We start from the raw sequence: 27,820 nt of genomic DNA, 5'->3' as shown, positions 1-27,820 counted from the left end.
AGTGGACCGGGCAGGATGTGGTCGGAGTCTGGACTCGAGGACCAGGTGCGCGCCGTCAACCGACCCGCACCGTTCACCCGCCCACCAATCTTAGTCGTTGCTGTCGTCGTCGTCGTCGTCGTCGGCCGCCGCCGCCTCATTCACCCGTCACTCGACCCCGCGCGCGCACCATCACCACCCCCCCCACCCCTCCCCCGAACCGTGCAGGTCCCGCAAAGCGCGCCGCCCCACCACCACCACGGTCGCCACACCACGCGACTGTCCGTCCGGTGGCCCGTTCATTCATAAAAACATCCCTACTACTATGCTCCATCCGGATCGGCGGCGGCGGTGCGTGCGTGTCGGAGGCCTCTCCACTCCACACACACGCACACACGCGTACACATACACATGAACACACAACACACATACACACGGGTTCTCGCGCGCGCGCGCGCGCCGCCGCCGCCGCCGCCACACGCGCACATGAGCGCTTGGGTTTCTTGAATGGGGAAAACGCGCGCGGCAACTGCAACAGCAGCAGACGACGACGACGACGACGACACACACACAGACACACCGACCGCGATCGTCAACGGTCACACACGCGCTTTGGTGTTAGACACGAGTCAGCCGCTCCGCGTCGTTCTTTTCTGCACACACGTAATTATAATAATATTATTATTAATATTGTGCGCGATATCGTTTCGCTGTTATTTTTCCGCGACGTCTTTCACGAATGCGTCTTGTGCGTCATCGCGATTTTAACGAAAAGTACATAATAATTCGTGATTTTTAGTGCATTTTTTTGAGTGCGTTTTTTTTCGCGCGTTTTGCCGACGCGTTTCATTCGGATTTCAAAATACAATACATTAGACATCTTTCGCCGCGTACGAAATATGCAAAAGATCTGAAAAAAAAAAACCAACCGTAATAATAATACCGTGTAATAAATTATTTGTATACACGTACGTATATAAAATATATATACGGAACACGCGCGCGCACGGCGACAAGTGTTCATCGACGACGGACGTTTACCGGTCGTTTGGGTTCGCGTGAAAATCGTTTTGGGGGGCCGGTGATGCGTGATGGTCGGACCGCGCGCGGTAACGGTGATGTTTTGCATGGCGGCTGCGTTGACGTTGGTAGCGGCTGCAGTGGCGGCCGCAGAAGCGTTGGAGTCCGCGGACCTCGGCGTCGCGGCCATGGAGTTGACGACTAACGGCAGCAACAACAACATCGACAACAGCAGCAGCAACAACAACAACGGCAGCGACAGCAGCCACGACGACCGGCAGCCGACGACCGAATTACTCGCGACCGTCGACCAACAACCACCGCAGCAACAGCCGCAGCCCAGGAGGTTCAGACACGAAGCGTCCGCAGTCAGAGTCTTGTATCAGACCGGGGTTAGTATTTTTTGAATTTTTCAATTGAAATACGCGAATCGCGATATTAAATCGATATATAATAATTATTATATAAGTATCGTTTACGATATATATGATAACATTTTAAGCACCACTGGTGTGCAGCCTCAGTAGCGCGCCATAATAATATTAATAATAATAATAATAATATATGTATAGCGGCTAACGTGTGTGTGTGTTCGTGCTAAGACCCGCGGGCCCCAATCGCGGCCAACTAGGCGCCTTTATAACTTTGTCGCGGACAGGCGCCACCATATATATGTGTATATATGTATATGTATAAAATATATACGCGGTCGAGCAGCCATAGTAGAGATTGTATAGACCGATACGTAAATGTGTGCGTGTGTGTGTGTGTGTGTGTGTGTATGTTTTTTCTTTCTATTATTATTATTATTATTATTATTATTGTGCGTATCTACCTGTATATATACATAATATAACGTATACACGATGTAAACCAGATTGGTGGTAGGCAGTTTGAATAGGAAGCTGGTTTGACCGGATCGCTCTGTAGTGTGTGTTAGTGTACGTACGTGTTTGTGTGTATAAGATATATAACATTAATATAATATATTATTATTATTATTATGGTCTCGATGAGGGTTCCCCCGGGACCTCCTCAGATAACGAATGCAAATTTCGTCGGAATAGTATTTAATATTTCCTGGCGGCAGCGTGCGTGAGCGAGCGAAGGCGCGACGACGGTGGCGGCGACTTGACGCGCGCGCGAACCGTTTGTTATTCGGTTCTTATATATACATCCTTCGCCCGCGGTTCCGGCTCCGATAATAATATTATTATTAGGTATATATTATATATACATAACTTGTCGTAAATAATAATATTAATAATGTGTTTAGTAACGAAAAAATAGTACATTATACGGTACATAAATTTAAATAATAATAATAAGTACAAAAAAACATTTTTTAACATAAATAACTAATAAGCATATTGTTTGTGGACCGGGGTTTATAGATTTGTGTAATTTCAATTAAGTATATAACATACCTATAGTTTTATTAGAATATACTACTAAACTATACATTTTACAATATTATTATGATTTTATAAATGATTTAAATAATTATAAATTATAAAAATTTTACAAGTACTTTACTTATCAGTTCAAGAGCAGTTACTTCAGGTAATGCAGGTACATATTTATATACATTATAATGTGTACGCAGTTATTATTATAATACATACGTATATAATATATTTATATGTGCTTGACTGTCGAGGAACTCGTGCGCGTATAAATGTGATAAATATAATATATAATATACGCTATACGTATACGAATTAAGCGGCCGTTGGCCTATACGTATACGTTATAATAATATAATACCTTTTTAGAATTTACCCCCCCGACGATCCGTCGACGACATGTCGTAGGGTATTGCTCTCGAAGGTCCAACACGTGAGTATATTATAATATAACATGTATATAGGTGAATTCAATTATTATATATATGTTTATACTATATATATATATATATATATTACTGTCATGAATAGGAGGGCCTATAGGTATCGATAATTTTAGTGATTCAAAAATTAGTACAAGGACCTCAACTGTTAAGCATATACTTTTAATATCATGTTACTGATGCTATAGATCGATTACAATGAAGTTGTAAAGTAGGTATGTTTATCTACTCGGGGAACCAAAATTATAATTTCAGGGTGAATAAAAATAATGTTTAATATTATACCCTTACATATTATATTATAATCATGATTTCTCAATGAAAACTTTACTTCAAAATTATCAACAAATTTCAGGATGAAGTTGGGAAAAGAATAACGATATTTATAATAATATATGGTAGCTATGCGGTGAGTGAAGATGTATTCGTTAAGCGAATTTGGGTACTTAACTAAATTATAGTAATTTAATATTATAAATACCCCAAAGTACTACTTAATTTCAAACTGCTGCAGTGATCAATAATGAAAATCGTTTTTAAAACAATTGTCCCATATACGTGTCATTTATACGCAGCGACATAGTATTTGACCGTTGCACTATACATAGTCGTCTCGTCATTATATTTGGTCGTGACTCGTGGTTGCGGCCTGGTCATTAGACATTAATGAATGATGACGGCGTAGAACGATGGAATTTTTTTATATTTTTAATTTGTTAACCTAATTGAATTACCGTTAATAAGGCGCCGGGCGTCTCATCTTATTCCTTGTTCGCAATCCTGCCGTTACAATAAAGGCATGGCCAGATAAAGCCTGTTATAGCTCACATTCTAAAATCAACGTTAATGATCGTTAAAATGTACGATTTGTAAAAATAACTTTATTTTTTCCTCGCATTGTATACTTTTTAACTTTTTAATGTCACTCGTGCGTCATTTATTTACCTCAAAAGATTTACTTTTTATTGAATTAACAAATATTTAAGTTTACCTATAAATACATAATTTTTGAATTATTCAAAACACATTCGCGTTTTTATATATTAACTACCAATATATATATATATATATATATATATACAGGTCAATTGTATAGTTGACGACCCTATTATTATAGTGTTTTTCAGTGGTCAACCAGCCTGCTGTCACTTATATATAAATATAAATGAACTATAAAGTCTGCGTTTTCGGGTGTTTAATTTCTCATTTTAAATTATAATAAATACATAAAATTTTTAAAATATTTTAACATAACTCCAAAAGACATTTTAATGTATTAAAATTATGTAAATGTGATTTCTAGTCCATATAAATAGTTATTTAGATCGGATATTACTTTTTTTCTAGATAATCATCTCGAGACATATAACAATAATCTTTATATCATAATAAATAATAACTGTAATGTGTATAGTATAGCGTTCGGCACAATATGAATAAAATAATTACATTTTTTTTATAAGCCTAGTAAAAATAAAACTACGTTGCATTCTTTGCATTCTTGCCTATAATTTATCTATAACTAGCATTAAATATATGCTATAATATAACTAAAACAATATACCTAAATTATTAAATTATATAATATTATGATTAATAATTTTTTTTTAAAGCATTCACTTCATGTTCTTATATACATTAATTTACTTTTTTATTTTTGTGTTATTTATTTTCCAAGACACACATGTTGCGTATACATTAATACATTTAAAAACCACTATTCAACTATGATTAAATTAAAGACGTTAATGAACAGTGAACACACTTAAGAACAGTCTAAGACTGTAATATAGTTTAATAATTGAATACAAATTTTAAATAAGAGTGAAAATATGTTATACATACTTATATTTTGATACGAAGTGTATTCATAAGTATTTTTTTTTATGTAATCGTATACACCTATTTAAATATATATTAATTAATTTCAAACTATAAAAATAAATATTTCATATTATAAAAAGAATAAATATTTATAAATTATAATTTTTATTTTAAACAATAAAAAAAATTGTCTTTATAATATAATAATATATTATACCTATACAAATATTAATTGTTAAGAGGCCGCAACACTCGCATGTGTCGTCTCCGTCTTACAAGTACATAACATGGCAAATTTATGTTCAGTAGATCACGTTTAGCTCCGTTAGTTTAAAAATTATAGTGAATTGATCTCTTATGAAACTTGATGGTAAGAACATTATCTGTGTTTGTATGTTGGGTTTTTACGATTATTAAGTTTTTAAGTGAGTTAAGCAGTTAATTTACGCTATGTTATGTACGAATAACTTGCTAAAAAATTGAACTATCGTAAAAAACCAGCATACAAACACTGATAATTTTCTTACCATCAAGTTTCATAATAGGTCGATTCACTCTAATTTTTAAACTGACGGAGCTATACGTGATCTTCTGAGCGTAAATTTGCTATGTTACGCACTTGTAAGACAGAGACAACACATGCGGGTATGACGCCCTCTTAAACGTTTAACGCATTTTAAATTATCGCGTACTGTACCTACCCAAGTTATACATACCAGTTTTACGTATTCACGTTCAACGTACTCATATGGTTTGGGATTTATTATTATGTATATCGTATACATCATCTGCAGTTATAAATTTCATACAGAATCGCGATTGGAATTCGAACATAAACTTTCACATCTACATATAAAATATAAATACACCGCAACGGGTACTACTCATTGCTGTACATTATACATTATATTATACACGCGTTTGAAAATACATTAGTGTGGAATTTCCTTGAAAAACTTTGCAAATATGTACCTATATAATACACGTCTAATATATACGAGTATTATAGTGTAACATGCAATGGTGGCAGCATGTGGGCTGACCAAATCAATATTGTACAACCGAAAGCCGTTAAACTCGTTGCTGGTCATTATAATATTATATGATAAATAATTACTGCACACAAATGTAATAGAAATAGATTTTAATTTTCGCACCACACAAACGCCATACAATTTCCACCCCAGTGTAAAACTTTTACGCCGGCTGCCAACGGGTTGTGCAATACCAACGTATATAATAATAATAATAATAATAATTGTACTACTGCCATAACCACCTGTGCGTTTGCGATGTTATAAATTGTAATACTGTCGATGTGCGGCATTTATTATTTCGCAGTGTCATCGACCAGACGAAATTTTACACCTATATGGCGACAAGTATAATCGACATGTATATATATTATTTTATATTCGATATTAACGTCCGAGTTTCACAACGTTTCAGTTACCTATGTTTATTACCTAGTGTATTATATCTAGTGTAAACTTCCTGGTGTGAATTCGACAGGTAATTTTTTTTCTGTTTGTTCCGATTTCGTCGGCATTTATATATATATACTCGCGCACTTCCTGTCCGAGTGGTAAACGAATTTTCTCTCGAGTCTCTTATAACGCGTAATATGTACATGTATATAATATTATACTCTATTATGTATTCGGTACGCGACATGAACCACCCGCCGAACCGGCCGTCGCCGCCACCGCAGCAGCTACTGTGCGCCGCAATGATTATTATTCTTAGGGACGACGACGGGGTGGCGGGGGCGCTGCGCGTTTGTCCTAATAATGCGGTGCACGTATAGCTACTGGTTTTCGTCCGAGGGGGTGTAAAAAACCGAAAAAAAGAATAAAAGCATTGGAGGACACAAAATAATAATAATAATAATAATAATAAATTCTTTGTAATATTATTATAAAAAACACGGAAATTATATCTACCCATGAGATCGGTGCCACGGTGTGTTTTTTGCACCGACTCGGTGCGGTCACTGTTTATTTGATACTTATTATAAATACATACAAAACTGTACTCCGATGTAATATAATAATATCGTACACACGCACAGCTCCATATTTACGGCAGTGTGTACAGGTACCAAAGCAAGACAACACACTACGATAATATTATACACTGCGTCATAATTGTATTTATATATATAGTAATAATATATTGATATTATTATATATACCTACGTCTTACATGTATAGTTTCCCATTTTATCGGGAGAAAGAAAAACCCCGTTCCGGTTAATTTACCGGCCAAATCTGGTAGAACGGAAGCAGACGAAAAAATATCGTTAAATAATAATAATAACAATAATATATATATATATATATATAAAAAAAATAATAATAACATAAGAAAAATAAAACGAAAAATGTAATAAGTTTTTTTTCCGTTGTTCATCCGATGGGCACACATACATTTCGTCCAGTACAACGTCGTCGTAAGGAATGCGGTTCTAGGATAGGCGTGCGCGATAAGGAACATCCGGTCCTGCGGATAGGGTCAATGGGTTTTTTGTGTATAAGGACGAGCCATGGTCGTGTTGTACACATTTATTTATTATAATATATATATATATTATAAATGTATTATATTATATTATGTTCGTTTGTATATTATGTACGCATACATATGTGTGTGTGTGAGTGTGTCTGCAGTTGGCGACTGCGTTTTTGATCCACGCTTCCGGTACGGGGGGGGGGATCCATTACACAAAAGGATAAATGTCCTTTTCGGCGGAAAGGTCAGCCGAACAAATATAATAGTATTATACTATATACATTATATTTATAGCGCGCTTGTCGTACATTATAATACATACTATATAATACTTACATCTTATACACGATACCGCACCCACGCCCCCGGGGATTCTTATAGCATCGTATGTGTACACATGCATATCCGCTACTAATACGACCGTCTTATATCCTTCTATATCTCGGAATTTCGACGTCCGAACCATCGTTTTTATCATTTGTCATGTGCGATTATCAGAACCAATTTCTCGCTTTTGTTGGTGACTTTTTTCATCGTTCGTTTAACAAAAAAGAAAAAAAAAACATTTTTATGTCACATGAATGCAAACGAGTTCCTTTTATGCATGCATCATGTATCAGCTATATTATAATATAATACGTGAATGTAAACTAATATTTTTATAGATATATGATTTCTTGAGTTTTTGATCGTGATCGATGGAAATGAAACTCAACTATGTTACGGTTATTGGATATAGAACTAGATTATTACGAATAGTAATAATATATATAGTTATTGCTAAGTGCTAACACACATTTTCCAAACTATGAATATGTATACACAGATTTTTGTTGGCTTGAAAGTCCATATAGTGTGTATAAGCTGAAATAAAACAATAATCATTTAAAATTTCAATAATATTATGAAATACATATAAACGTATAAGTGTATAACCTTAGCGTAATATATGCATATGTATGCCGTATAATATATATATATATATATTGTCATATAGACTATAGGCACTATGAAAAGAAATTATTCAATTACGTTGTTGTTTAAAGTTTTATTTTATATTATACGATTGGGTTGAATTTTGTATATTACATTTATGCTAATAACATTTTCGAACATTAAATTAAAACAAGTACGGAAATTCGAGGAAGCGTTAATGAAAACAGTATTTTATTTTTGCTATAATACAACATTTAGATATTTGAGATATTTCTCTTCTCTTCAAAATCAAGTTCTCTATTTTGAACTGGTTTTGTTCATCTAGCAATTCGAAATAAATACCAACGTGTACATATACCTCATAACCACAAGCTACGAAATACAATATAATCAAACAAAATGTCCAACCTTACATTCCATCAGTCGTGTGTATGTGGTTAACTTTGGATTGTGTTTTTTTTCAGACTCATCACTATAATAATTGTGTGTATATATTTTGTATATACTTTTTTTCATTAACATTTTTTGAATACTATGTAGTATGTATACTCTATACATAATGTATAATAATATATAATACTGCAGAGCGAATATGGTATATACCGTCCCGATGTTTTATAGTTCCCAGCCAATACGATCGCTTCTGTGTAATGATTTTTAACGTTCTTCTCGAGGTAAATCAACAGGTGCGCGAATCTGGAGTAATATATAATGCATAGTGCATACCATATATATACAGACCTAGCATAAAAAAATACCTATATATGTATACGGATAATAATATAATACACAAGCGCGTTCGAATCACAATAATAATAATAATAATAATAAAAAGTATATATATTTTTATTATCACTGTAGCAGTCTAAAGAAGACGAAGAATAATATAATAGTTAATTTCAAATACTTTTTCTTTTTTATTTGGCCGACGGTCGTATATGTATATAGGTATAAAATATATACCTATGTATAGAGGGAGTGATATTGATTTACGAGTAGATTTGAATAACAACGTGTCCGTGCCCCCTCACCTCGGGGGGGCAAGACTATACACACATATATATACATATTTATATATACAACGAAGGATCGTGTGATTATCTTCTCGCACAAAAGGAACACGCCAGACCATCGGAATGCAACGTGTTCGATAATACTGTTGTTTTTCCCTCCTTTTTCATTCCTTGGCACCCTAAAACAAAGCGAATTATATATACACGCATACACGCACGCACGCACACACACAAACTCAGATATTTATGTACAATATATATATATATATATATTATATACGTACACATATACACATAATATAATATACTCATCGTAGTCATAAACATTCACCAACGGTCCTTTGTTGCGGGTTATAATAATTATATGTAGTGGGCCCTTCTCCTCTTTGTGTCCTCAACGTGTCTGTGTAACGAAAAAGAATAAATAAAAACCCATTATGTGTCTACTCATCACGGATGTGTCCTTGAGCAAGGGCATTTGACGATTTTTCTTCGAAGAGAGAGAAATGCCATATAATTTGAAGACGCGTACCTATATTATACAATTGGTAGGTACTACGGGCGACGCACTGTCTGCTGCCCGATGAGACGATGTCGCGTACTGCAACAGCTACAACATTGATAGGGTGGCAAAAATTAATACCATTCAACACGCTCTAAGTAAATACGACATTAAATAAATAATATTATCGATACGCATGTAGATTACAATGTGGTACTACTGAAGTGTATAAGTTCTATTCCAACCATAATTGATTAATAAAGTTAAATATCTCACTTGTGTGGTGTGGGAGAGAGAGATTACAGGGAATGTGACGAGTTTCGTAAAAATAATAATTAATTATTATAATTTATAATAATAATGGCAATTTCTGTCACAATATAATCATTAATACTTTGTAGTACATTGCAATCAATTTATAAAAGAATACGGATAACTAATAACTATATAAGATATCGTGCGTGACATGCTTATTGAAATAAAATCTTGTTGTTTGTTCTACATAAAAAAATTGTCTAATTGATTTTGATTGATAAAACGACTGCGTTCTCCATAGCTGGCACAAACAATAATCTTATGTGGACTTGTTGATTATAGACAGTATTACCCCCATCCCTACACCGCAAAATGTAATAAATTAGCATATTAATCAGCTTTTGGTTATACAATTCGATTTTAGTTAAATATCAATTAATTTTTAGAGTGTACTTCGATCCCTCCACCTCGAGATTATAAACTTTTTGAATGTTTATTCAAAATATAATATTAATATAGAATACACAATAATAAACCCAACTATATTGGTTATCGGTTATAATAGGCCTTTACAACTAAATTAAAAATAATTACCAATTATATTATAAAGCTAATATATTATATCCATATTATACTTGGCTTACTTTTTAAACACATGACTCGCGACGCTTAGTTGTAGTAGTGCAGTAGTAATAGTCCATAACAACCTATATACATGTTGGACTGTGTCACGTCTTCAACCATAGTAGTAGTGCACCACCTTGCACACCTGTTGCCTGCACTCTGCAAATTGAATGGATCTAAATAGAATAGTTGCATACAAGTTTTATAAAAATGTTTCTGTAAAATATAGAAAATTATGAATAGAATTATGTGAGAGTGTTTATGTATGTAACTGCAATGAATTATAATAATTATTACGTCTCTCTCTCAAAGAGTTTAATTTAGAAATTTGTAAGTACTATTGATATATAAATTTAACGATTGCAATATATTTTATAAAGCAATGTTAGAAACTTCATACATATGTATATAAATTTATTAAATAATAAAAGTTGATGAATTTTATAAACATTTGCGATATAACTGATACAAGTGTATATATGTATACATACAATGTACAATTAACATTTTTAATAATAAACAAAATGATAACAAAAGGTATTCACACCATATTTTTTATTTATACCATTCAAGTGTCAAGACGTGTCCTGTGGTGATACAGACATTTTTTAAATTAAAACTACCTGTTTTTACTGTGAATTAACAAGCAAGATTTTTGTTTAAATCCTGATGAACATATAAATAAAAATTCAAACAAGTATAGTTTCTCAGTTATTAAATTTTAAATAGTATTTATAATAGGTATAGATGATGGAACATGGTCATGATAATTTAAAAATAATAGTAGGTAATTAATACCAAATTCATGAAATTTTATAATTTATAAAAAAAACTTCTTGTATAATAAGTACTAAAATGAAATACATATCAGAAGTATTTAATCTATAAGAATATTAAGAACTAATGATTATCTTTATTTTATAAAATTTAATAACTCAAAACCATAAATACAATTTAAACATAATATCACGCTCTCGAGAAGAAAATTTGCGATCAAGACAAAGTTCGTCCACCGCAATTCAGGAACCGGCCCTGATACAATTTCTTACTTCACGTGTTATAAACACTTTAATCGTGTTTAGTGGTAAGAAATATATATATATAAAAAAAAGAAAATGGTTTGTTTTTACAATTAGAGGGGTAAAAGAGGGTGGACTGCAAATAAAGGATATATTGTTATTAACTATTGAACAGTACAGGGTAGACATAATAAGGTGTGCCACGATATAATGTATATAATATTCGTTCGTCCCGGCGCGGCGCGGCCGATCGGACGTCGTCTTTCGCGATAGGCGCGTCGTATGAATTGCGCACGCACAGCGGTCGAGGCGGACGGCGCGCCGAGCGTGGCGAAACGCGTTCCTCCGACCACGACGAAGACGGGGGCATATACATATAGACATATTTTATATATATATATATATATATGCAGGTACGCCGTTTTTCTTGGTTCACGACCGGCGCCAAGCGCGGTTATCCGACGTTATTATTATTATTACGCGGACGTGCCCCGCACGGCGCGGCGTCAGTGCAGACGTCGGCGAGTGAGTGCAGGCGACTGCGATATACGTGTGTAGTGGCGACGGACCTCGATTACGCGGCGGCACGGCGGCGGCGACCGTGCAGTATATACATATATAATATATATAGACATATAGATATATCTTAACGTGCGATCGAGTGGCGCCCAAATCGCGTCTGAAACCTGTCATTTCCCGTACACGGGGGCGTATATTCCGGTCGCCGTCTCCGCGACGACGACGACGACGACGACAGCCCTTCATATTGATATACCTATACGTATATTATATATGTGTGTAGACAAACGCGCGCGTTTAATAATGTACGGAAAAAACGAAATTGTACCGATTTATTATGTAGGTATGCGTAATGCGTTATGTGCGTTCGACGCATTATTAAACGTCGGAACGTCAAAATTTTTTTACACGAAAGCATTTCATGGCATTCCCGCTCTTTTTTTTTGTATCGCATTCTTGATATTCTCTACGCGGTCGTCGTGCGTTCTCTCTCGCTGTTAGAAAACTCGTCAGATTCTCCTATATATACTTACCTATTCTATTACACGCTCGCTGTATGTATATGTATACATGCATTGTGAAATATGCGTCACGAACCGTTCAATCCGTTACTTGGTTTGGGCGAGATCTGCACAGCCCTTCGTTGACTTAAGAAAAGAATATTCGATAGAGCTTTATTTAGTATAGTACAGTAAATGGGTTATAACCGTGCATAATAATTATATTATATTACATGGACGACGATGAGCGACTTCACTGCAAGTATGATATTTCAATAATATTTCGATCGGTAAAATAACGGCGAGCCACGTCTGCCGTGTTACATTTACTGCCTAAATATATATATATATATATGTTTGTATCATGAGGTGATACACGTCGACTTTGAAAAAAAAGGACGCGTTGAAAAACTAGGTTACCGCGGTGCGCATAATACAATCTATATAATATTATATATATTATATATACACTTGCCACGATCTGTGCCGGGGAGCGATTATATTATATACACGCGCAAGTAACCCCGACGCAGACAGCTGCAGCGCACCTATATAGCCGGCGGAAAAGGACAATCGGTGCACATTCAGTGGCGGCGGACCCTACATACATCATACATATACATATACATATTATACTTACACATATATCGTATTCATGTCTGTGCGTGTGTATGAGTGAGTAAAATCACTGCGCGCATATTATTATATTATATATAATATAGGTGCATATACATTCGGCGAGTTCCTCTTCTTCCTTTCCGCGCCATTGTCGTCGTCCCGTTGAATGGCACGCAGTAGTTGTTTTTATTTCGATTGTTTACCGCGAAAAAAAGAGAAAAATTCTCCCACGATCGTCGTCGCGCATACAACCGCCGGCGGGTGGCCCCACGTGTTGTGGTTGGGGGTGGTGCGCACTTCCTCGTATCGTTGTCGTATGCAAATAATAATAATCGTTTTCTTTACGGCGAATACGTACACGTGCACAATTATTATATTATTCTGCACAACATCGGTCTGCAGAGGATCATTCGATCAAAATAATTTCTATGATATATACCTACATATTTATATTTCATTTTATTATATTTATATACATTGATATTGATTGTCATCATTTTACGGGGTATGAATGCGAGTTGACCTTAAAAAATATATATAAGCCCGTCGTATACCAACTGCAATGCATAAATTTCGCGATGATAATATTATACTATGATATTCCCATCGATTCATATTATATTTATCCGCGCGAGAACAAACCGAATACTAAACCGGTGCACGCGTGTATATATTGTTTGTGTGTGTACGACTATACTATATATATATATATATATATATGACTTGTCAATCGCCGTGGCGGGCAACAGGTGATTGATGGGTCGCCGCGTCATCGTCATCTTGTCGCGAGCGCGCACGCGGCAAGAGGAAACAGGTGAGGCGGTGTGTCCGACCGTGACGTCGCGTTTCCGGTTATAATTTTTTTGGCGCGCATCGAACGCCGCACACACGCGCGCGCTCACGGAATATAACAATAATAATAATAATAATAATAATATGTACCGCGGCGGCTGTGTGTATAATGGACGGACGTACTCAGCCGTCGTGCAAGCCGGGAGAGCAGAGGAAAACCAGTTCCGAACGCGCGCACGGAAACCCTTCGCCGCCCCGCGAGAAGACGGAACCGGTCGCACGGCATGGATCTCGGGTGGCGGCGGCGCGCGCTTGTCGACCGTTCGTTCCGTGAATGGAATGTCACGTGCGATCCGCTGCGTGCGCGGGCTCTCACAGCGTCTCCGACGTCGCCGCGTGGACCGTGCGGTGGCGATCTCTCTCGTTCGTCTGAGACGGCGGTGGCGGCGGCGGCGATTACCCCTACCAAAACGCATCCTCCCTCTGCCAACGACCCACCCCGGCCCGCCTGCGCAGTCTGTTCTAAACAGAATAAAAATAATAATAAATAAAAAAAAAAAAACAAGAATGAAAATATAAAAACTATGTACCCGCCCCGCCACGTCCCGCTCGACGGTTGGAAACCACTACGCTCCCCTAACCCATTCACTAACCCCCCCCACCCTCCCACAAAAACGTCGTGCCCATTCACTGACGCTCGCCGACCGATCTTTTTACGCCGCGCCGTCGTCGCATCAATGAAAATCGACTGCGATCGGCGGCGGCGGCAACGACGATTCAATAAAAAAAAAAACACGCTCGCGCGTGCGCGTTTTTTTACTTCTTCCTGTCGCACGGCGGTCGTTACAGTACATTGTTGCGTATCGTATTTATATATATATATATATATATATACTATATAAAATATGTATTGAATCATTATTATATATAAGGTATATATGAATGTACATACTCATTTCGTTTTTTTTTTTTTTTACCTCATAGTCTTTGACATTTTTCAACGTTTCTCTGAGTTTTCTGTCGTAACCACCATCTGGTCAATTATTATATTTTTATATAAGTAAGTGTATGTGTGTGTAAGTGTGCGTGTGTGTTTGTATGAAGTTATTTTTATTATTATTTTTTAGATTGTTTTTTTTTTTCGAATTTTATCAACTAGATGGACGGTTTCAAACACGATAATGATAGTTTTTTTTATATTTCATATATACTATTACTTACATATTATAGCCTTCTGCGGGATTGCTCCGTGGTAATGTTGTTTTGAATTCTTTGTTTTGACGTCCGAGAAAGAGTATAAAACTGTTTATTAAACATAAAAAGTTTCTACTCGTAGAAACATAATATTTTGTAGAAGATACAGTTTTTGATAATATATTTTATTATATTGCTGTGGAGTCTTTGGACGATTTGTTACAGTCCATAACTATTTATTGTAGCATCAGTAGATCTGGATTTAAATTCAATATTCGAATTTTTAAATTATTTCCAGTACCTTTAATAGTTTAAAATCAAAATATTACAAAATTATGTTAATTTAATAAAAGTATAATTTAAATTTATAACCCAAATATATTAACATAATTATGATTATTCACATACAAATATACAATACAATTGGGTATTATATGTATTAACTTTATTGAATGCTGCTTTGATGCAGCTGCGGTGTTCACCTAATTAAAAAAAAATATAGCTACAATAATTTAATAATACATCCAATATCCATAAAAAGAATTTAAGAACATTATATTAGTACAAATTGTACAATCAAAATGTTTATCTCATACAATAAAATATGTCAAGCATTAAAACCCTAAGCATTTACATAAAATAATAAAATATTTTATCATTAATTATACATTTTATATGAATGATACCCGGGAAGCATAATACATCGAATACGTTCATTTTACCTAACCAAAATGTCCTGACTCTGTTGTATTATAATATTATGTTTTACAAGTTTCACAACAATATAAACTTATATGTCCAGTGTATTTCCTGTAGCAACAGATGTTGTATACTCGGAAAGCCGCGTGATGCGCAGTGGCGTAAACTGGGGGTCGCACGGGGTCGCACTTGCAACCCCTGAAAATATCAAAAGGTCGCAAGAGTATCTTTTTGCGACTCCAAAAAAATCACGATTTCAGTTTTCAAAAAATTGAAATATCAATATAATAATAAATTAACTAATTTATATTTTGAGAACCAATGTTTAACTTTGTTTTGAAGCACTGGAATTATTATTATATTTATATCCTTTCCACAATTATTTATAGTTTTGTTATTAATCATTTTCTATTATTATACCAATATGTATATTTATTGTGATCGGCCGACTCGAGTCTCAATGGTAGCTGATAATAATTACAGAGGCCGCCGATTACTACTGCAGTAAATGATATTATTCCTTCAGTAAAAAACCAAGGCTCGGCAAGTTAATGGTTTTTTTTAACTCAGTTAAGTTGATATGCGTCAATAAGAAAAAGTAAAAGTTAAAAGTTTAATACAATTTTTGGTTAACTCAGTTAAATATTTTTTTTTATTCGTTACCGTACTTTATTTCTTATCAACACACAACTAAATTATAGACTATAATGTTTATATTTCAAACAACATACAGTATTTCTATATAGTATGTGTTTTAATTAATAGTGTTTAATTGTGTTTTATCTAACAATAGTCATCTAAATAATAGTTAAGGTGCCTAAAAGCTGAAAATAATTAATTTACATTATTAAATAAAATCTTTCATACAGATATTATTTGTGTGTTTGTAATAGAGTATTAGTGTATTTTTTAATAAAGAACCACAAAATATTTTATTAAATTGATAACAAGGTATTTAATATACATATTAAAAACAGTTCAGTTGTTTATATCATTATATAAATTCACAATGAAAATATTTTTTGACAAAAAAACGACTGAAATAGTGAATGTAAAAAAAAATAAATTAACTTATTTCTTAAAATGAAAGATAAATTCGTTAACTAAAAAATAAATTTAGTAAGTTAATAGTTAAGTAGTTTAATATTTTAAATCTATACTTATAATATATATATATATATATTATATTGTATTAGGTATTGTGTTATACAAAAAATATAAATGGCAGCTGATTTGAAGCCTGCCCAACCTAAAAACTGATTGCAACCCTAACAATTTAGCCCAATTTACGCCACTGGTGATGCGTATTCACAAGTGTTATAATACATTATTATAAATTACATGTTCAGTGTCAGTGACGTAGTTACGATGTGAGGGGTGGTGGGTCACAGAAGGGGGTGTTATTGTATTACTTCATTAGTCATTACACGCTCTTCCAGAAACTTTATTCACAGTAAAAAAGTGCTCATAAAACTATTACGTAGATATTATATATAACGATAGAATAGTTTGTAAACCGTACGTAACTCTTTGACTTTTTTGCATATTTTATTACGTTAGCTTATAATAAATTAAATGTACTAAGTTTTTCGACAAAAAAATCTCAAAACTCCGTGGAAAAAATCTACTGCACTCATAATCTAACACAATACCGCATTATGATAAATATATACATGCGGTATCGCGCGTCATGTGTACCTTACTACATGTGATTGTGTTTATGTTCGTTTGCTAATACATTATTATACTTATATATGTATATAGTTATATCTGGAGAAACTGATAGGCATTATTATCTAAAAGAGTAGTTCTTGTACTGATGTATAGTATATTATATTATGATATATGTTGTATGTAACATTCATGTCATACACTCATACGTAATTTAGTTATTATTATAAGACGTTTATTGTGCAGTGTGTACTGCAGTCTGTAGAGAAGTATTGAATAGGGTGATCGTATCTTCCTCTTAGAAATTAGATTAAATTTACCTTTTTTCAAATAATTCTAATATTCTATAATTATTTATATGACGGTTGTAATCTTACATTGTAAAAAGTATTTGCCGGTAATAGAATTTCACATATATAACAATTCCTTCATAAATATAGTATATTATACTTGGTGATAGGTATATGATAAAAATATTTTTTTAAATCCACCCCTCCCCTTGAACAACCTCTTGATTTGCTAGTGGTTGCAGTGCACTCAAATAAAAACATCATAAATTACTATAAATATAAATTACAATAATATATAATTTCATATTATACACAAAATACACTGTTATGTTATATTCGTGTACAGTGTACACAATACACAAATACTTTTGTATAATAATATACGAACGTTATGAAGTCCCCGCGCAATGCACGTGCGTACATAAATATAGCAAGAAAAATTATTTAAAACACATTATAATACATTATAATGTATATTATATCGTGTGTGCGTTTTTTGCGCAACCGATTTGTTTGCGTCTTGCGCCGCAGATGTGTCGAATACTTGAGTCGATGCCAACGGGGCCGGTGCGATCAATTTTTTTTCAAGGGGGCGGATTAGGTAAAAAATAGTGCCAAATCAATTTTTAATCACCAAATAACGATGCAAGCGTATACATTTATAAATATATACATATAATATAGTAATAATATAATGTAATATAATAATATATATTATCATGTCACCATCACCGTTTGCAAATAACGTCGCGTGGGACGATGGAGATTTCGATGTCGAAAAAAAAAGTTACTATAAATTAATAGCGTACATTTCGCAGTTTCGCACAGAAATGTGCATGTGCAATAATAACAAAACACAATGACGTAACGCGTTTCGACGCTAAATACGACGTCATATAATTATAATATTATTATTTCTATCAATATTTTTTTTCATTTAATTGCGACGGAACCGGAATAATTATTATACGTGACCCCCGTGCAGAGGAGTTCATATTAGACACGTGTATAGACAGCATTATAATAATATGGCGGCTCGCGGTTTCTTGTTAAATATTATTATTATAGGGTTTGACGTGAATCAGTCAGTATATTATCACTGCAGTCTGCAGTTCATTTCTGTTTTTGTAAACTAGACGGAATAGGAAGTAAGATTTTTTACTTTTAAACAATCCAAATCCGTAAAAATACGATTTTCGGGTAAAGAGAAAGCCTAATTTAAAATTCTTCAAGTATATTCTATCACGTATATAGATAAAGTAATCACCTCGTACACGCTTACGAGAATTTATCATATACGCGGTGAGACAATTACTTTTGTGATAACGTGAGCAAAACAATAATAACAACGTTTGATTTTTATTCGGTTATAATTTACATTTTACGATATAAAACTTTTAATTTTTAATAATAAACTATGTGTCAAATAGTCTAGGTAATACTATAATTATTATTGTTTTATGGTAAAGACGTGTTTGGTGCAGATGTCCGTTTGAATGTTACGCAATTTCTAAATAAACGCGTGCCACCATTGTTTTCCGGCGACAAACGCATATAATTTGAGTCACACATTAATCATAATACATATTAAATTATATCATATGTATATTGTAATATTTTAATCGTTAAAAAGAGTACGTGTGGTTTTTTATCTGTATTATCATTTTAACACGGCGTCATAGAAATACATAATATAGTAAACTATATACACCGTAAAAATAACACGAGAAAACAATAAAGTAGATACAATCCTTTTACTACAGAATTATTATTATGTATATTCTTTTAAAATAGAACAAAAAAAATAAAAATAATAATAATAACAAATGATTTGTATATATATACATTGTACATATTATACTGCACACACAGCGGTTGATATTTATATTTTTTTTTATTTATGAGAATAAATTACAAATTATAGTATTATACTATAACGTATCGTTTTATTCGCGCACACTAAAAATATATGATAAATCAGAAATGCAATTTTGTATTATTATGATGTAAATAAGTACTATTATTGTCTATATTATAATATAATGCTACAATCATTACCTATTTACTATATAAACGCACACGGCACACATTTTTTAAATAAAATTTAAATTCAGATTTTCTCCATCCCATGTACTCGTCCACGTGATATCGTTCCATTATAGTATATTGAAAATCCACATGGCCTATTATTCTCTATGAATACCGACTACACACATATGTTTAAATAAACAGCTAATACTTGAAGATACCATTCATATATTTTATGGATGTTTAAATATTTTCAAATATAAATATAGTAAGTTTTATTCTGATTAATATATATTATACAATCCTGCATATCATGTTGGAATGGGACTCAGCCGATGTACATTTTATAAACTTGTAACTTTGTATGAATATTGAATATGTCTATCAACGATGGATTTTAGCAAATCTTGAAACATTGCCATCAAATACATCTTACTATTGAGTATAGATAGTTTAACAATACATATAATATATAATACATACAATAGTATAAAATAGTATAAATACTATATAGTATATAATACTCAATATGGTATTAGGTTTGAGATTGAGACTACAAGACTTATAAAGAAAACAAATATATATATACATCACGAATGTATAAATTATATATATACGATGTAAGTATCTACTTTCAATGACAACTTGTTTGTCGTTACCGTTTTGCTTGTTAATAAACATTAAAATATAAATATGTGAATACAGTATTTAGACGTCGTATAGATATTTGACGTATGAATTGTTTTAGTAACTCTACTTAAGTAAATCTTTTTTTTTTTTTTTGGTGTAAATAAATGTATACCGCTCATAATTTCTTGAAAATATATCTAGTTTTCTTTAATTTCTGTATGAAATAGGTGCTATATTTACCACAAAAAATGACTTACTTACTGATTTACATCAACTTGTTTTTAAACGATTAAATTTACGACGTGCAGTGAGAGACAGCGAGCATTAAACCTCGATGTGGCATCTTCTACGTGATCCAAACGATTAAAACCCACGAACGTTCGTTACGAGTTGGGGTGTATGAATCAATAAATTATTTTCAATGTATTATACAAATGGACAAATCTTTTTTACGACAGAGCGATGTTCATCAATCGCAAATAATTATAATAATATACTCAGATATTTATCTATATATATATCCCTGCAGTTTGGTCAAGTATACTACCGTATTATAGGCAATAGGATGGCCGATAGTAATTAGGTAGTAATATACCTACAAGGCTACAACAATCTAAAATAGTCAAAATTGAACACGATACTGATCGATAATCTCGACTTTTGCTACTATCGGTTACGGATACTTTATAAAAAGATACCTTATAATAATTTTATATAAATGGCCTCTTAACTAAAATGCCATGGGTCACTACAAAATAAAAAATATTGTACAATATATGCAATCACGTTGGCGTGTGCTGTAGCTTTTAGTAAATAGTATAGTTTTATATTTTATGAAAAAACTAACATTCATTAGTATTATCAAATACACGTGTATAAAATTTTATCATAAACAATAGGTCGTTTTAAACGATACCTAACCTTACTGTATGTATCTTGTGAACGACAATTGTATTTCTTAGCACACGTTTTGACATGTTGACATGTTGTAATAGAATAAAATATCTATTGGGGTAGTGTAACCGCCTTGCTTGTAGACTAAATAGGCACCTAAGTTTATCAAGAAATACAAAGAATTACGACGTGGATATATACATATCATATTCTGATAGTCGTGACGACATTGAAAATAATGACCTACTTAAAAAAAAAAAAATGCATTAAGTCATCTTATTTTTTATCTCGTATAAAAAAATACATTCTAAATAAATTCATATAGTACTTGATAGTTGCAGTATTATCCATATTATTTACGTCAATAGTAATATCAATTCATTTCAATAAAAATTAATAAATATACACTATATAGTATATATGTATGTCCGTATGTAATATATATATATATAACTGCAATTGTAATGCGTAGCAAATTATTACGACAAAATATTACATACATACATAAAAAAAAAAAAAAAAACGATTTCATGTGTAAATGAATCTATTTGTGATAAATAACAAACAGATTGCATTAATATTAATAATTACTGTGTAAGCGATATTATATAATTCACACGTGACGGTAAATACTAAATGGTGTAATTAATTACTCACTTGTTTGACGTTTAATACTCCGATCGAATGGGATTTGACTATAACTTTTTTTTCTATTTTATCTTAAGTTCTTATAGTCGATTTAATGTGTAGAATATAGATGTATAGCATGTGGTATCTGTATTTTCATGATAAACATGTAAGAGTATAATATTTGTTTTGAATTAAATCCAATTATTTAAAAAAATAATAATAATTAAACACGAATATTTTGCTTCGATCATATTAGCCGATGGACAATGGTCAATATAAGACTGCAATAAATGATATATTATTAGTTAATGCCTGTATAATTGCATTGTCCAAACAGTCGAAATCACTAATATAACTTTAAAACCAAAATAAATTATCAACTATTGGCCGCGCCGAATTAAATCGCTCATATTATATAATTTTACAATATATTATTACATACGTATGCTTATACTATTTAATATTTTATTATAATAATTATATGGTTCATTAATGATTTCTATTTATTTCGGTGCCAACGCGCGCGTATTTTAACATAACATGGACACATATAATAATATACTCGTAATATAATATAATGTATTGCAGTATATACCTGTATACTTATTAATGCAATTTCATAAGACATTTCTCCAAATGAAGTGGGTGCGACCCTACGCTCGAGCACGCGCTCGTATCATAATAATATTGTTATGATACTGCAGGTTTACTGTAATTTTATTTTCATCGTTGTGTTCTATCATTATCGTCGTCGTCGATATTGATTTATATATTACATTCATATACTAATATATTATATCGGTACGCGTTTCATAATTTGACGCACGTGTAATAATCGCATTTGTGTTTTTATTATTTCAGAGCTCTGAAGAAGAGTTGCCGGTGTGCGAAAAGTGGGCGGTGTGCAGCAAGGTGGACATGTATCAATGGCCGTGGGTGGAGAGGCAGTGCAGGTGTCCACCGGGCGTGCCGCCGTGCTCGCAAATGCTGTCGCCGGCTGATGGGCACACCATCACCGACAAAACGAGGCAGTTCAAGGTAAAGAAAAAGAAAAAGAAACACAAAAATATGAAAATCCTCCGTGGCTGGGCCTTACGCGCCTTACCCCGAAAGCGCCTTGTGCGCCGCGATATCGTACAATATATTGTATAATATAACTAATATTATTGTTATATTATGCATGTGTAATAATATAGTATATTCACACACTGCATTATACAAACGAATAAAACCCGTCAGAATCATTCCGTTTGATCGATCGTTTCGATTTCGATAAAATTTCAAAAAAAAAATATGTATGCACGTCCCTACCTGTTTTTGTTATCAGCGCACAATGACTTCAGTTAACCATTCGTGCGTTTTAATCCACGCGTATGTGAACCCTCGACTGTGAATAATAGTATATGTGCAAGATAGTTCGCCCCAAGCATAGCCACCTCCACCCGTTTCATCCATCAATAATGCATTTATTCAAATTTTAATGTATAATTTAAAGTCCATATTTTTATATAAATAAAATAAATAATATTTGTTTCTAAATTGTTAATAATGTATATTTTTAATATTTTGATGAATCCAAATAAACAATTTAAATTGTAATATTTGAGTTAATAAGTATTGTTTTTATGTGGTAAATATGGTATTTAAGTGAGTATACTTACAAATTTCAAAAATCAGAATTTGAATAAATTAATTATTTAAGGGCAAAATAATAGTAATCAATATAATAATAATAATAATAATATTGTAATAACCACTCTGTTATAGTAGGCATAATAGGCATAGTATTATGTATGGCATAATATTATCTACGGATTACAGGCTTAAATAGGTACACATCCATTTTTTTTTATCCCCTTCGATACTGATTTTTTCTGCATTTATCTAATATACACACAGAACTCAGAAATGTGGTCGTATTCTTTGCCAGATGTTTAGATTGATGTAGTGAAGTAATAATAAATCTGAAAACGGATTATATTTTGTCGAGAAATTTACTTGACATCTACTTTTTCACATTTTTTATTTTATCACCTTAAATCCAAAAAAACTTATATTTAAAAATTAAAAATTTTCATATTTCAAATTTTGAAGAAGTTTTAAGTAAAAAAAAAAAGAAATGCGGGAAAGTAGACTTTGCAACAAATTCAAATCTGCTTTCAGATTTCTTATTGCTTCACTAGATCAATCGGCACGTTTGTCAAAAAATACGTTTTAATTTCTATGTCTATGTGTGTTAGACAAAGACAAAGACAGGAACGATCGGTATCAAATTCCCTTAAAGTATTTACGTATATATCTGAATTATTAGGTATACATATTATATAATTGTACCTACTCTAAAAAATATTTATAATATTTTAATTTCTGTACAGCTATGCGAGCCCATCAAGATGTTGCCCAAATGTCGTTACTTTCGCGACATGGCGTGGACACTTCGAAGCGAGGGTAACGGTACGCTGCAGACGGTTCACTGCCACTGTCCCAAGGGTTCGGTTGCCTACTTACTGAAGCGGCAAGCGTACCAGACCGAGTCCAAACAGATCGGCTATCAGTATTCGTTCGCGTGCTCCCCACAAAGCGTAAGTGCTAGTGATTTATACTATAATTATTACGTGTTAAGCCCATTGGAGAGTCCAGTTAAGAATCGATTTTTAAGGTGCTTTCAAGAGGCATTGTAGACTAATTTCCCGAACATGTGAATTAACCCTCCCAAACCGTTTTTTGTATGGTTAGGCTAGATAACGTTTTTTAGTTTATTTTCAATAAAATATTTATTTTTCATTTCCATATTTTGTTTAAAATGATACCGTATATATAATAATAGTCTTTTTTTAGGTTTTGTGTAATGTTCATAAATTGTATGAGATTTACGCCGAGTCACAAAGACAATCACTAAGTATTTAATGAATTAACAATAACGAGTCAATGGTTTTAAAGAATCATTATTATTATGATCTAGTGGCTTATAATTGGTCTATTAAATTAATACATTCTTAAAGTAACCCGAACAAAACTCAAATCCTAAATTCATCTATGGTGGCTAATACCTATATTATATTTATAAATGAGCTTTTGACGAAGTTTGTCGACAATATTGAGTTAGGTGTATGATTCACGTATAATGCAATCCATCTCGCATAACAGTAAGGTAGAATGCTATATTCAATTTTTTAGTTCACATGTGTACTTAGCTTTGTTAAAGTTGAATATGTGTATATAAGCTCCCAGAGTAGTGTTTTACGATGTAAAGCGTACTGGTACTTGCCGGAAAAGCTATATTTATTCGACCTACGGATATTCCATATTAAAACATATTTCAATATTGTCGTTATATAGTAATACGCCTTTAGAGCATTACAAAAGATTTTTTTTACCGAAGGGGAGAATGTCGTTGTTTCATCGAGTGGTCGCTAGTACTCGTGCGGGGACTACATTATATACTATTAATTATTATACAAGAGCGTTACTGATACGAGCCCGCGTGAACGAATATAATATTATCGTTTGTTCTATAGTGTATTCTGTCTGAGCTACAAAACAAAAATAAAAATAATTTAATGGCGTCGAATTAACTCTCGCAAAGGATCCGGGACTATTGAATCGATGACATGGCGTCATACAAAATTATATAGTCATAAACAAAATCAGTGACTAGGGGACGACGATGATAATGTGAAATAATAATTAAACGCTGTATTAAATTTTCAAAATATTCGCCTAATAAGCATCATTAATTATTATGTCAGTAGGCGGAACTCGCTTAATGCTTACATGCAGCGTAAATAGATGGTATACCTGTAGTATATTACATTTTTAGTCAATACCTACTACAATCCAAGGCTCAGCGCATTAAGTATATGATACTAGTGTTTTTAAATGAACATTTTCGTACGTGCAGTATTAATATTATTTTTGTATACGGTATAATATAAAAAATAAGTGGCGTATTTAGGGGGGAAGAGTTTCATGGACACAGAATCGTCCTAAAACCAAAAAAATGAATAGCTCACTAAAGATACTAAAATACATACATATATTATGTAGTTTATAGTTAGGTATACTAAAAATAATATGCAATATCTATCAGCAATAGCCAACAAGTATAAAATAATAAATGTTTATACTTAAGTTACTCAATAGAAAAGAAAATTTAGTTGTGCAAAACTATGCAAAATGTTTTAGTTAGATTTCAAAAATGATTAAAATTATTTTAGTTAATTTTATTCAAACTTACGTGACGTCTTTTCTGTACATTAAAATATAATCCTATGGTTTTTTAACACTGTAATCCCGTGCAAACGTTTTGAATATTTTTTTTATTTTTGTGTGATACGTCTCATAATATGGAATTGATTTTTCGTTTTGCAGAGGCTCCGATGCCAGCGGAAAGAACCTTGTCGGCTATTCACGGTGCGAAAGCGTCAGGAAATGGTGGACGAGGTCAACACTAACACGTTGTGTCAGTGTCCGCCGGAACATGCGTGCCCGTCTCATCACACAGATGCAGGAGTGATACAGAGTAAGAACTACTCGGAAGAGAACATCCGAACGTACAGCGGATATTGTATGCAACCATCGACCAACTAAACCATCCATGTACCCTCGCTCATGCCCTTCCGTCTGTTAACTATCCAACTACTTGGACAGTGATTGACGAAAGGGTCGTTTTTTAAATTATTTTAATTCGTCTATATTTTTGTCATTACGACGATATTATTATTATATATATATTTATTATATATATTTTTATTATTCTTAAAATATTTTTTCCCGGCAGACAAAACGAAATTATACGGAATATCTCTTGGCGATTTTAACTAAGTATTCGATTTCCCGGAGTTATTTTTTTATATTTTTTCTTTGTTTTGTTGTAATAAATCAAAAAAGAAGAGCATTTTTTTCCTACAGAAATTACAAATTATTTATATTTTATTCAACTAAATTATTTTTATACCAAAATCATTAAGATAAATATTAACATTAATAATATATGTTTTATCGTGTAAATATTTTACTACGTCGATAATGGTTTATTATTATTCTTTTTTTTTTTTATACGATGTTCTTGTTATTTAAATGTTTAGAATGTTTTTCTTTTAGACTTTATTAGGACTATTATTATTATTATTATTATTTTTTTTTTAATGAAAAAACATCATTATTTTTACCTTTATTGTAATCTTGTGTAAATAATTATTATTATTTTATAATTTGAGTGAGTTGTACAATACATTTATTTCTTGTAAAATTTTAAAGACGTTGATTTTCAAAAAAAAAAAAATTATTTATATTAAAACTTACAAGCACATATCAAGTTTATAACTAATGTTGATATACTTTTTATATGTATAAATACTAAATTCATCATAAATATTGTCCATTTTTTTTTACAACATCAGACAACAAAATACAAAATATATAACATAATATTATGTTGTGTAGTATCATTTAAATTGTGTTATTTTTTTAAGACTATTTATCTCCTTCTATATTATTCCACCACTGAATTTATTAAATGATAATGTGCACGGGTGTTTTCGTTTACAAACTAAACTATAAATACAAACTATTTATATTAAAAAAATAATAGTTTTATTTTGTCTTAATATTATAGTGGGTTTTTAACCCAAAATAATTGCTTTTATTTCATGATAATATTTATGTATACAATTTGAATATGCTTGAAAATAATATATTACTACATCAAAATAATTCCATACAAAATAAGTTATATTTGTCATTCATTTTAATAAAAGAAATTAATAAATAATAAGAACTATTTTATTTTTATTAAAAGAAAAATTGTGAATAATTCTAGAT

The 27,820-nt window shown here is 32.5% G+C and overlaps 1 protein-coding gene across 1 annotated transcript; it reads left to right on the top strand.

Moving 5' to 3' along the window:
• Positions 1 to 465: 465 nt before the first annotated feature.
• On the top strand, positions 466 to 26,954 carry LOC113560735 (protein giant-lens). The gene is made up of 4 exons (XM_026966788.1): positions 466 to 1,391; positions 22,859 to 23,035; positions 24,373 to 24,579; positions 26,369 to 26,954. The coding sequence occupies exons 1-4, from the start codon at positions 1,071 to 1,073 to the stop codon at positions 26,585 to 26,587; spliced, it is 924 nt and encodes a 307-aa protein (XP_026822589.1). The 5' UTR covers positions 466 to 1,070; the 3' UTR covers positions 26,588 to 26,954.
• The last annotated feature ends 866 nt before the right edge of the window (positions 26,955 to 27,820 follow it).

Source organism: Rhopalosiphum maidis, chromosome 1 (assembly GCF_003676215.2).
Source record: "Rhopalosiphum maidis isolate BTI-1 chromosome 1, ASM367621v3, whole genome shotgun sequence".
Classification (NCBI taxonomy): domain Eukaryota; kingdom Metazoa; phylum Arthropoda; class Insecta; order Hemiptera; family Aphididae; genus Rhopalosiphum; species Rhopalosiphum maidis.
Note: the sequence above shows the minus strand (reverse complement) of the source record. Positions and strands in the feature narration are given on the sequence as shown.